Raw genomic sequence first — 14229 nt, 5'->3', positions numbered from 1 at the left:
GGGCATAATTTGTAGTTTGAAAGTCCTTGAGCTAAGTCTTGCCTCTAAGGCAATAGTTGTAGAACATCTCATAAATGAAAATATAACGTGATAAAGTCAGCTCTTGCCCGTGGGGCATAATTTGTAGTTTGAAAGTCCTTGAGCTAATTAAGTCTTGCCTCTAAAGCAATAGTTGTAGGACATCTCATAAATGAAAATATAACGTAGTAAAGTCAACTCTTGCCCGTGGGTCATAATTTGTAGTTTGAAAGTTCTTGAGCCAAGTTTTGTCTCTAAGACAATAGTTTTAGAACATCTCATAAATGAAAATATAATGTGGTAGAGTTATCTCTTGCACGTGGGGCATAATTTGTAGTTTGAAAGTCTTTGAGTCAAGTCTTGCCTCTAAGGCAAGAGTTGTAGAACATCTCATAAATGAAAACATAATGTGGTAGAGTCAACTTTTGCCCGTGGGACTCTAAGACAATAGTTTTAGAACATCTCATAAACGAAAATATAACGTGGTAGAGTTAACTCTTACCCGTGGGGCATAATTTGTAGTTTGAAAGTCTTTGAGTCAGGTCTTGCCTCTAAGGCAAGAGTTTTAGAACATTTCATAAATGAAAACATAATGTGGTAGAGTCAACTCTTGCTCGTGGGACATAATTTGTTGTTTGAAAGTCTTTAAGCTAAGCCTTGCTTCTAAGGCAATAGTTGTAGAACATCTCATAAATGAAAATATAACGTGGTAGAGTTAACTCTTCCCCGTGGGGCATAATTTGTTGTTTGAAAGTCCTTGAGCTAAGTCTTGCCTCTAAGGCAATAGTTGTAGAACATCTCATAAATGAAAACATAACATGGTAGAGTCAACTTTTGCCCGTAGGGTATAATTTGTTGTTTGAAAGTTCATGAGCTAAGTCTTTCCTCTAATGTAAGAGTTATAAAACATCTCATAAATTAAAATACAATGTGGTAGTGTCGACTCTTGCCTATGAAACATAACTTGTTGTTTGAAAGTCATAAGTCTTGCCTCTTCAATATAGTAGTGTCAACTCTTACCCATGAAACGTAGCTTATTGTTCGAAAGTCGTAAGTCTTGCATTTATAATGTGGTAGTGTCAATTCTTACTCATGAGATGTAACTTTAATGGAAGAAATCGAAGAAAAGAACAAAATTAATATAAATTACGAAAAAAGAAGAAAAATATTAAAAAAACAAAAATCAAAGAAAATGTAGAAGTTGAGAGAAAATAGGAAAAAAATAAAGATTGGTTAAAAAAAAATAAAAGTCGAGAAAAATTTAAAAATAAAAATTATTTTTTGTTTATTTGTCCAAAAATTATTAATTAATAGATAAAATCTATTTTAAGAAAGTTTTTTCATTTGGGGCTAAAATTTCTTCTAAAATGCATCATTAATTAGTAAGGCTTGCTTACTAATATACCCAACATCCTTCATGTGTTTTGGCGATGTGGGTAAGTTGGGGTGTTACACCAAGGATCTTCTTCGTACTTTTCCCCTTTCATTCCCTGAAAGTGATATTAAATTCTCGATAGAAATTTCCTTCAGATGGTACCTCATAATAGTCCATTACTTTAAAAGTCTTCTCATAGACCTTGACAGAGAAAAACTTGACAGCTTCCGGGGAAGAAAGGGCTACTTCTTAGCTAGTATCTGAAGAGGGTATTTATAACGTTTAAAGTTGTCAAAAAGTTGAAGCAATAGCCCAGTGAATCAAGAAATTAATGAACTGCAACAACCAGATGCTGTTGTGTTTCCCGTTTGTCATAGCATATATTTGTGCAAGAAGTTGCACAATTGTGTTCATTTCCTTCTAGCAGCCTTCAATAGCTAACTAAAACATGTATTAAGTTACCTTTGTGTATTTTGTGTGTGTTCAAAGAGATTACTAAAGGCAATGATGGCGACAAAGATACGCAGGCTTCTCAGGGAAACAATTCATTGTTATTTCAATTTCAAGATTACAAAAAGAATAAAGAATACATTGCTTACACAACTAATACCACTATGCTCTATTTACTCCTGATATCCCAGAACAAAAAATTAGAGACCAGAAAAGAATAACAAGAGTATAGACAATATTCATCGACTTTAATCCCTTAGAACCTTGAATGCTTGCATTCAGGAGAAAGGCCTTGAGATAACCTTTTAGCATCCGTGCAGTAATTGTAGATCATGTATTTCTGCTGAACCCATCGAAGCCTATTTCTTTCACTAGCATTCAGTTCTTGAGTTTGCCATGTCTGAGCATTGTTTACTGAGTCAGTCTTAGAGCCTCCACAAGATGAAGTAGATGTTGCAGCTGACCAAACACAAGCATTTGTATTGAAATTCCTGTAAGCAGCTGTAAATGGAGCCATAGACCAATCCGTCTTCACCCGCCCTCCTTGGGTTGCCCAGTCATCAGCATTCCATAGACTCGCGTAAACTCTCATTGCTTGATTCTTTGGGAATGCAACGCCTATTGCTTCGTGGTTGTTGAACACTCTTATTGGGATATTATCCACCAAAAATCTGGACAATTAGAAAAATGTCAGACTTGAACGCTAAGTACTTCTAGCAACTGTTTAGACTTAAGATTCAAAGGTTGTTTAATTAGTAACGTACATGATACGTTGCGAGTTCCAAACAATAGAGTAGGTGTGGAACGATGAGGTGGGATCGAACCATAGACGAAATTGTTGTTCTTTGTTGCCTTTACCCTGAGAGTAAACATTGGTGTGAACCGTGTAAGGTTGTCCAGATGAATTTCCAAGAAACTCGAAATCAATTTCATCGTGCCCTGCTCCTTGAGAAGACAACTGCAAATTGCACCAAAAAAAAATTCATCAGTTGGACATGATATATTATTACTACAGAACTAGTTAATAGGATAACCTGGTGTACTAAAGTTCCCACTATGTGCAGGATCCGGGATAGGCCGGACCACTAGAGTGTATCTATACAACCTTACACTACATTTCTCCAACAACTTGTTTCCACGGCTAATTACTAGAGTACTAGTTTCGAAGAGAATAAAAGAGTGTTACTTCTGTAGAAAGTAGTGACTGTGCCAGCAGAATTTCCAGGTACTAACTTGAGCTGCATGTCGAACCTTCCGAATAAATATTCATTCTTGGACTGAAATCCAGAACCTGAAATTTTGTCAAGGGACAAGGCGAGTACGCGCCCGCCATCTTGAATTTGAGCTCGTTGGTCACCAAATGTGACCGTCGTGTCTTGGTAGAAATTATCAGCCCACACAGGATATAACAAGAGAACTGCAAGAATAGAGAGCTGCAACAACATTATAGAAAATTTCGTGAAAGCCAAGGATGCTAATATGTACTTAGGTGCTTTAATTTGAAGATGAAATGGGATAATTGTTTGGTGAATGTGTGTTTAGATTGAGACACGAAGGAAGAAATATATATAGTAGAATCTAATGAATTTTCTTACCACATCATGTTGTCATAGATTCTGTTGCATAATCAAGTTTTGAAACAAAATAAATAAGCAAATAAAAGAGTTGAATACATTTAATGTTCAAAAATAAATCATATAAACTTCGAAACTTTTAATTCCTTCTCAAGAGTTGAACCAAGATAAATTATACATGCTTTAATCTATTTAAATAACACAGAACACAATTTTTATTTGCCAATAAAGATATTGGTACCCCCGTCCCTCGGCTTTAGATAGAATGAGGCTCATAACCCATGGAGTTCTCATGCATCATTAGATATTGTTCATCAGTGATTAAATTTAACTCTACTTTTACTGGCATAGTTTAGTGATTATTTCAACTCTAATAAGGATTAAGAATGTATCCTAAATAGTTTCACTTACATTAAGGGAATAGAACGTACAATTCGTGAAGTGTTGTATTAGGCAACTAAACCTATATATATAACAAAACAAAATTACTTCTTACCATATATTTTAGAATTCCTAGAGACCGAACTCTCAAATAACACACCAATTTTTGCAAGAACATGTACAAAATAATTAATGGGCTTTGTATTTGAGGTTTTTCCCCATATCAGATCAAGCCTCAAATTCATAAGATGTTCACATTCTACTCTTAATCTTTATTTAGATTATCTCTTCAATTATCCCCTTTTGCAACCGTTTTCATGACTTTAGTTTACAATTTGCATTCTCAAAATATATTATTTTCAAATTCTTGTTGGATAAAATCAATTTCAAAACAAAGAAGGCTGAACATTGTGAATGTCCAAAATAAGAAAAAATGTTTTAGATACAATAACATTCTTTGTGAAGACAGATAATTCTCCCATTGCCTGTTCTTTTCAGTGCCACAGGATCTTCAATCTTTTAATATAACTTGTTTTGTGTAAGTATTTTGCAAGTGCGTCTCATGTCAACCAATTAAATTGTATACACAAAAAGAACGACATAAAAATTGCATACATGATTTCTCATTCAAGGCATCTTTATCGATCATGTCAGACTTGGATCGAATGTAAAAAAATATAAAAATACATACATTTTGCCATGAGAAAATCTTATAACATTTATCATATAATATTTTAGGACTTCTTAATTATCAATTCATATATTTTTCGAGAAAGAAATTAAAATATTTGTAAAGAAAACTGAATTCCGTCTATAAGGTATGAAAATTGTATGCCTTTTTGATGGAACACGTTTTTAATTTTATTGTGTTATAGGTTAAATGTAAATTACAACTCTCCATGATTCAAAATAACCAAACACACTAAAATGATTTCTTCCGTCAAAACATATCCTAGAAAAGCAATTTTCATCATACCAAAATTGTCAGAACTCAAATTTATCTACTGCAAAGACTTTCAAGTTTATGCTTCATAAATGTTAACAATTCCGATGTAATTGCATAAGTGGAGTTTGGGAAGTATAGTGTGTACGTAAATTTCACCTCTTTGAGAAGGTAGAAAAGTTGTTTCCAATAGACCTACTGCATAAATAAATTAACTTCACGAATGTAACCAACGAAAAACTTCAACATAAGTAATGACTTAATCATCAATGACATCCAAAACTAGTAATAAAAGAAATTCATCTGGCAAAGAACATCCTGAATGCTTTGTCACAAAAATTTAAATAGATTCAACTAATAATACACAATCTACAGAAATTTTGAAAGAAGAGATTTAAGGACGAAGACAACTTGAAAATCAGGCGTAGAAACAAAGCTGAGAGAAAAAACAATACAAAATATTTGACTTATAAGTGTTTTTATAGAAGTAGAGGATTCATGAGTCAAACAGAACACTAATTACTATTTTTGACAAAAAATCACGTAGAATTCTATTTTTTGAAGGAAAAAACTTATTTTTTTTTTTGGAAAAGTCACATAATTTAATTGTATGGTAAAATTTTATTCTATGTGAATCGATTGATGAATAGATATAAGGAAAATTATATAAGTTTAAAATAAAATATTTTCCTTCATTACCGTGCCTTTTTCTTTTTTAGCAAGGAATATAAATTACTTCCTTTCTTGGTGGGATTCTACTTTCCTTTACTATTTAGGTTTATACACGGTATATTTTCCTTCCATAACTCTCAACATACCAATTCAATATTCATTCAGTCCCAATATCAATTTTATAATTTATTTTTGAGAAAATTAATTGGAGAAAAGAGATGAAAAGACAATTTTGTCTAAAGGAGAGTCTTTTAACGAAGGCTAAAAAGTTTGATTCACTTTTCAAAGGGTTTTCACACTTTTAATATACTAGTTTAGTGTACGCGCGTTGCGCGTGTATCTCACGTCAATTAATTACATTATTTATAAAATAATAAAAAATATTAAATCATAAAACAACAATTGATGTTATTGATTTCAAAGTCTTAAATATTATGAAAATCATTAAATAGTTATTTTTTAATGTTAGAAATTAATTAAATGATATTTCAAGTCAATATTTCAAGTACTTATAATGAATATTATTCTTAGCTGAAGCTTAAAGAAAATCAGAAATACTCATTACAAATAAATAAATGAAATTCATCAACACAGCTCACAACTTTACAAGCATATGACTAACTAAAGTGTGTGTGCATAGTGCAAGTAGTCAATAATCTTTTTTCTTTTTTACCAACATGGGTTGTGGTGCAGCGGATGAGGCTGCTCCACTGTTAACCAGAGGTCGAGGATTCGACCCTGCATGGAGAAAATTTTGTTGGGAGTGCTATCCCCTAAATGGGGCCCTACCCAGTGCGAATCCAGATTAGTCGGGCTCCAATGCGGGTATCGGACACCAGATGAAAAATCAATTTTTTTTTAAATCAATACTGCAAGTACATAGTTGTCACACCCCTTTTTCACCCGAAGGGATCGAGGTCGAAGGATTTTTTCAATTAAAGAAATGGTATTGAATAGGAATTAGTTTATTAACAGAGTCGCCACTTAGAATTGAGTTATGGTGTTCCAAGTCACCTTTTTGAATCCCTAGTTAAAAGGAAATGACTCTTTTATTTGGTCTGCAAAAACAGAAGATCGGGTAAGGAATTCTGTTGATTGAGAGGAAGGTGTGAGTCACCTCTTGAGTCCCGTGGTTCTAGTACGATTGCTTTTATTGACTTATCCTCACTTAAACTATTTTAATAAATTATGTCGAGGCCTAAAATCGCTCATTTTTATTATACTAAAACTTATTTATTATCTCATATTAAATAAATCGATGAAAAAGTTAATTTTAGAAAAATATTTGCCAAGGTGCATTATTGCATCCTTGAATTTTAAATGTCTCGAAAAGATGCGTACACCGCATTCTTAACTGAGAGGAATATTATAAACGTACCTAAAATTTGCCTAACATTAAAAACATTGATTTGTCTCTTGTAAACTCATAACAAATTTTTTCTCATCTATTTACTCTTTTCTATTATTATTTAAGACGAATTTTGGATAAGTTCACAATCCATTACTTATTCTTTCATGCACTTAATTGATTATGCCTTAAATAGTGATTTAATATCTATGAAAATATTTTTAAAAAAATAAAACGATTAATCTGGTAATTATAATGGTATCTTAAAGTAAACACCAATATCGTGAATTGCATATAACATTTAAAAAGAAATATACAGAAGCCTATATACATCTTTTTATCTAAATGACCAATTAAAATTATTTAATCCCACCATATATAATTTTCATTGTGTCATTGCTATATTTCAATTGTAACAAGCCTAAGATAAGACAATTAAACATAATAGTTAACCACATAAAAAAAAAATCCTATTAAATTCAATCCAAGCACATAAAAAGTTAAACTTATCAAAAAAAAAAAATTCAAGTCGACATATGATCACTTCATATTATTTTTTGGCCTAAGAAATCATGGTATTAAACTTAAATATCGATAAATCTTTACATTTGAGAACAATACAACAAAAGAAATATACTTTGGACATGATAAAATCATATATATAGTTTTTAGATTCTATCTAAACTAAAATAAGAATTGACATTCACATTTTTTCGCACTTAACGAAACATAAAGTACAAGAGTAGAACATGATGATATCATATATAAAGTTTTTAGATTCCATCAAAACTAAATAAGAACGCACATTCAATTTTTCAAATTTATATGAAACATAAGCGAAACGTATGAGAATAGAACATGAACCCGTATAATGAAACAAATAAAATAGTAGCAAGAATGCTTTCACCAAAATCGAAAACGGAACCCAAATTCATCTCTTTTGACTAATGATTTTCTCTGACTGATTTTCTTTTCTCTGCTTTCTGATGCAGTGTTGATGTTTTTATGATAGGAAGAGTCCTTAAATAGGGAGAAGTCTTGGGGGAACAGTTGGGTAGAGATCAGATAAGGGGAGATTTAAAATTTAAATATTTTTCTTTTTCTTTCTTTTTTCTCTCTCTCTTTTCTTTTAGAAGATAGTAATAATAGCAAATATAAATAATAAATAATAATAATAATAAAAATAATATAATAATAACTAATTATTTTTTATATTTAAGAAAATACAATAAAAGTTTAAAAATAATTAAAAATAAATATAATTAAGATAGTACTAAAACTACTAACTTGTTTGTTTAAAATTTTAAAAGAAAAATATTTTTTAAATTTTTTGTATTATTTTTAAAAAATTAGAATAAAATAAACATAAAACATCTAAAAATTAACTTTATTTTTAACTAAAAATTTATTGAAATAAAATAATAATTTAAATAATATTAGATCAAATATAAATATTTAATATAGAAAAATATAAATATTAAACTCGGGGAGGGTCAAAATCACGAGTCTATATTTTGCCCCTCTTTGTTTGAAATCTCGAATAGTTTTCATACAAAGAAGTAGACAAAGAGTTGACTTTTGACCCTCTAATTATTCTAAAAGTAAAGTTAAAATAAAATTAAAAAAATAAAAAATATGATCGAATCCTGATTTTGGACCGTCTACATATCTCGGGTTATAAGGGAATCAGGTCATATGTAGTTCAAATGGGGTAAAATGATGCGATAGTGAGCTAGAGATCGAGTCAGGTTCCGTCGAGTTTCCGGTTCACGACATTCTGCTTTAACGTTGAAATGAATAACAAAAAAATAAAGTGAAGATACAAGAGAAAGATCCTATCTATGCTGCTTTTCTGGAATCTTGTCTTGAATCTTCATGAATTCTCAAATGGTGAGATAGTCGTTATTCTGAGTTGAACTTAAAACACAAAATGTTCCTTCTCGTTGGCTTTTAGCATTAGAGAGGAACTTGATAATTGATTTATTCTTCAAACTTTTCTCTGACTTGAACTTGACAATCTTCACCCTATTCTTCAGGAGGGTTCCTGACTTGTTATTCATTCACCTTGTTCTTCACTCTTGACTTGTTACTTCGTCTTCACCCGGTTCTTCAAGCGGGCTCCTGGACTTCTTTTTTTTTTTCTTCACCCTATTCTTTAAGCGAGATCCTCTACTTTCTTTTTCTGATTTTTCAAAATATGTCCCTGAACTCAAAATAAAAGGTCAAACAGAAACATACCATCCCATTCTTCCGGAGGGTCCTGGACATAAAATAAATTCCCATTCTTCAGAAAGGTCCTGGGCAGAAAGTAAAATTCAATAAACACGAATAGAATATTTGCCCCAGTTTGTACTTAGAAAATGACTCGACTAAAAGGTACGTCTTATAGGAATCAAGGAGAATGATTCAACTAAAAGGTACGTCTTATAGGAATCAAGGGGATGACTCGACTAAAAGGTACGTCTTATAGGAATCATGGGGAGTGACTCAACTAAAAGGTTCGTCTTATAGGAATCAAGGGAATGACTCGACTAAAAGGTACGTCTTATAGGAATCACGAGGAGTGACTCGACTAAAAGGTTCATCTTATAGGAATTAAGGGGATGACTCGACTAAAAGGTACGTCTTATAGGAATCACGAGGAGTGACTCGACTAAAAAGTTCATCTTATAGGAATCAAAGGGATGACTCGAATAAAAGGTACGTCTTATAGGAATCACGAGGAGTGACTCGACTAAAAAGTTTGTCTTATAGGAATCAAGGGGATGACTTGACTAAAAGGTACGTCTTATAGGAATCAAGAGGAGTGACTCGACTAAAAGGTTCATCTTATAGGAATCAAAGGGATGACCCGACTAAAATGTACGTCTTATAGGAATCACAGGTAGTGACTCGACTAAAAGGTTTGTCTCATAGGAATCAAGGGGATGACTCGACTAAAAAGTACGTCTTATAGGAATCACGACGAGTGATTCGACTAAAAGGTACGTCTTCTAGTAGTGAATGTTCAAGTTAGGAAGTGCTTCACCTAACAAATGAAAACTGACTTATTCAGACTAGGAAGTGGGTCTCCTAGGGATTGAATTTTTATCATATTTTGATTATCAAACCCGTGCAGCAACATTGCTTCCTGCATTTGTGGAAATGAGGCATTGCAGCCCTTGATATTTATGCTCTGAAGTCCTTAGTTTGAAGGTAATATGTTTCCTATTTCATCAAAGAAAACTTGTGAGTTCAAAAACATGGTGGTAGGTTTATGGCTTTAGCTTCCGTGGCAATCACTCTTGCTCTTATCACATTTAACCTTGCTTCCAACCATTAACATCTGTCACCGACTTGCTGCATCATTGACCCAAACTCAGATTATTAGAAGTGAATCTGAAAAAAACACAGTATCTTTGCTTTGCCATGCTCCTTAAATAAACCCTTTAAACCTTGGTATTTCCATGAGTTCCCAGACTCGTCTGTTGACAAAACTTTTCTGCATGCCTTATTTCGGCTCATAATCATGTCTTTTTCATGTGTTGTCCTTTTGTTTTGTTTTGTGCAATTGAAGAAGCTGGTAGCTAGTTTCAAAATTTTTTCTCACTTGTTATGACATGAACTTGACTCAGAGACACAAGAAAAATGACAATAATTTTTATTTGATGATAAAGATACCCAAAAAAATAAAAAATAGAAAAATAAAAAGAAAAGGGAAAACAATAGGCATTTTTTTTGAAACGACAGAAGAAAACTTATTTGGGTGTGGTAGCCAATTCCAGCAATCATGACATGCATTTTGAATTAAACAACCTGATCTACCCATACTAATCATTATCAACTTTTGTCCACTTATTGAACATGAAATTGAGCCAATCTTGAATATGCTCCCTCTAGATCACAATCCTTCTTCGGCTAGTGGCACCTCAATGGGTTTTTGCCAATGCCTATCTCATTTTCATTTCTTTCTCAGTTCACCGTCGCCTTATGATGCCCAAAAGGGTTTTCACCAATGAGACTCTCATTTTTACGCATTCATAATTTTTTTTTCATTCATTCATCATTTTTTTTGGAAAGTAATGCCCAACATATGAAGCATCATGCACCCATAACATGTTTAGCCTTGGCATTCTTAAAGATTGATTGAAGGTCTTTCTTTGGTTGTAACTTGGCTTTTGAAAAAGGTTAGAAAGAAAGGGAGGCATGTGGCTAAAAAATTTACATAATATTGGGTGAAACATACAACTTTTGGAATAGACTTTTTTAAGGAAATAAACTTTGCCCCAGTTTTATTTCATTTTGGGTAATTTAAATTTTCTTTTGGTTGGACCGAACCCCATAGTAGGGCTGCCTACGTATCTTGTCATAGCAAGAATCAGGTCAAATGTAGTTCAGACAACTTATTCTTCTGCTTGATTCTGATTTCTTCTTTTTTCTTTTTCTTGACTTTTCTCTTTTTTTTTCTTTTTTTGTTGAGAGAGAGAGATTTTTCCCGACTCTATTTTTTTGACACTTTTCTGACTCTATTTTTTCTTGACTTTTTTTTAAAAAAAATTTTCAGACTATTTTGAACCCAAAAGAAGTTTATGAAAGAAAATAAAATTCAAGCACAAAGGGGATAACAAAGGATGTCACAACATTCGGATAGAAAAATAAAATGCCTTCGTCATATCAATCCTTAAAAATGCAAATACATAACATGGAATGAGAGAGTGAAACATAAAAATTATGCACATCTTTTCAACATTGACCTTGACCGAGCAAGTGAACATGTGTCGCTTCTTTCAAGCTTGTGAAATATATATGCCCATTTGTATTGTACTTTCTTTACAATAGGTGATTTTGTTTTAGCTAACTTCCTTTGTCTTCTTTTGTCAATAGAAACTATATATCCTTTGGTTGATCTCATTCAAAAATGCTTGAGTTAAACCTTCTCATTGAAGATCAAGTCATTTTTTATTCGCAAAGTGATTGCCTCAAAACATTCAAGTGAGGATGTAACTATGTCTCCAAACATCTCAACACTTTACTTATTTTTTCTGATATTTTTTTCATCTCTAGGTTCTTAATTGAATGCTTCAGCATTAGATTAGGTTTTAAGATCTGGCTTAAAATTTAACATGCTTATCATATTACCAGAATCACCATAGAAAGTGCTCTTTGAAGAAGAAAAAAAAGACTATACATATTGAGAAATAAAAACAAAAGGGACACACATTTTGTTGACAGAAAGATAGAAGGGTTTGAACAAAACAATAAGAAAATTAGACAAGATAGGTCCTAAACTACAAACCTAAAATAATTCAGGTAACAGAAAAGAAAAGAAAACAAGCTACTAGACCTCTTCCTAGTAGGGAGAGGAGTGACTTCCTAATTGCCGAGCTTGACCTCTTAGCCACCAATTTTCATACCAACATGACTAGAGCTTTCATCATTGTCAATGTTCTTCACCATAATTGATCTATATTGAATCATCTTTTCAATTTCTCCTTTTAAATCTCGACAATCTTCAATACTATGACCCTGAGCATCAGAATGATACGCACATCGCGCATTAGGATCAAAATTTCTTGAACGGGGATTAAGAGTGTGCCCAAAGAGAGGAGTAATCATGCTCTCCTATACCAATCTCTGAAATAAACTGGCATATGACTCTCCAATTGGTGTGAAGCTATCTCTCGACTTTTGCCTCATTTCATTATTTGGTTTGGATCAAAAATCGGGCCTAGAAGGACTTTGGTATATTTGTAGAATTAGAGGATGACTCTGAGGAGTTGGTATATGACATTGTTGGTAAGATGAGGGTTGAACATGTGTTTGTGCATTATACATTGGATATGAAGGTGGGGGATTGGAGTATAATGAACTTTCAAGGTGATTATGTGGAGTTTGGGCATGAACTTGGGCTTGAGCCTGAGAGCGATGACGACGTGGTCTTCTTGACCGCTCCCGTTGTCCAACTACAATAGTAGATGTATCTTCTTCATTCTTCTTCTCCCCAACACTTCCTGAACCTTTTTAAATTGCTTGAGTAGTTGCTTTTAATGTTGCAAGACTCACAATGCGACCAGACTTAATTCCATCCTCTATGATCTCACCCATTTTGAGAACCTCAATAAATGGTTTGCCTAATACAGGTAACAAGTGTTAATAATATGTTTTATCCCGTGCTTGAATAAACACCTCCACTATCTTGCTTTTTTTCATTGGCGGTTTCACCCTAGCAGCTTGTTCACACCATCTAATCGCATACTCCCTGAAATTTTCATTGTTGTTCTTCTTCATATTAGTTAGGGATTTCTTATCAGGAATCAACTCGACATTGTACTAAAATTGTTGCATGAATTCGTTAGCCAAGTCATCCCAACTATTCCACTTGTCGATATCTTGATCCACAAACCACTCTGAGGCTAGACTCGAAAGGCTCTCACCGAAATAAGCCATGAGTAAGTTTTCTTTACCTCCAGCACCTCTTAATTGGTTACAATAATACCTCAAGTGTGCCACTGGATCACCGTGCCCTTCGTATTTGTCAAAGTTGGGCATTTTGAATCCCATAGACAAATGGACATCTGAAAACATGCACAAATCTTTATATGAAACACTTTTTGGTCCTCTTTATCCTTGCATACTTCTCATACTCTACCCCAAGCTTCTTACGTTCCTAGTCATCTCCTCTTGTTCCTCATTCTTAACGATTTTCTCAACCATGATAGGAGAATCATGTTGATGAGCATGATAATGTGAATTTTGAGGTTTGAAAGTCATTTCAGGAGGATACAGCAGATCATGACTTGGTTCTCCCATATTTTTTTGTGTTGTCAATTGAAGACCCGTAGCAGTTGATGCTACAGAAGTGAAAATGGGTTATTTGTGACAGACGAATTTGGTGGGCACATGGTTGAAGTACCAGCAACGCCAGTCACATTAGCATATGGGCCGAATCCAGGTGGGTATAATAGATCGCTAGTTTGAACTTGAACAGGATTTGGATTAGTCGTAGTCGAAAGTCTAGGGATTGAAGAAGGCGGGGCTTGTCTATTCAGCCAAGCTTGGTACATTTTAGCCATCTTTTGTTTCAATAACTTAATTTCTTCCATTGATGCTAATTCCTGCGAAATCAACTGATTTTGCTCTTCCTCACTATCAGACCCTACACCCTCTTTGCGGGTCATCTTTCTCTTTTCTTTGTATCTAGTGTTGTACGGATGTGATGCCAGTTTAAATCACAAACCAACCACCAACTACTTTATCTTTCTGTGATCAAGTAGCAAATGAGTGAGTGTTATATTTTTAACACATTATAATGTCACGTTGTATGTCATGATTCTATATGCATTTCCCAACCTATCATGAAAGGCTTTGTGTTTCATCCCGGCTTTTCTAGGCGTATTTTTAAAAAAAATATGATCGAACCCTTTGGAGAGTTGCCTACGTATCATGCCAGGAAATGAATCAGATCTTGAGTAGTTCGGAAAGCTGTAAA

The 14229-nt window shown here is 33.3% G+C and overlaps 1 protein-coding gene across 1 annotated transcript; it reads right to left on the bottom strand.

Annotated features, from left to right (window-relative positions):
- Positions 1 to 2095: 2095 nt before the first annotated feature.
- Positions 2096 to 3390, bottom strand: LOC107878491 (xyloglucan endotransglucosylase protein 7-like). The gene is made up of 3 exons (XM_047415478.1): positions 3034 to 3390; positions 2608 to 2801; positions 2096 to 2514 (listed from the first exon to the last, which is right to left on the bottom strand). Exons 1-3 carry the CDS (start codon positions 3286 to 3288, stop codon positions 2100 to 2102), a joined length of 864 nt encoding a protein of 287 aa, XP_047271434.1. The 5' UTR covers positions 3289 to 3390; the 3' UTR covers positions 2096 to 2099.
- Positions 3391 to 14229: the final 10839 nt, after the last annotated feature.

The sequence above is a fragment of the Capsicum annuum genome, chromosome 7 (genome assembly GCF_002878395.1).
Source record: "Capsicum annuum cultivar UCD-10X-F1 chromosome 7, UCD10Xv1.1, whole genome shotgun sequence".
NCBI classification, from domain to species: domain Eukaryota; kingdom Viridiplantae; phylum Streptophyta; class Magnoliopsida; order Solanales; family Solanaceae; genus Capsicum; species Capsicum annuum.
This window is presented reverse-complemented; position numbering and strand designations above follow the sequence as displayed.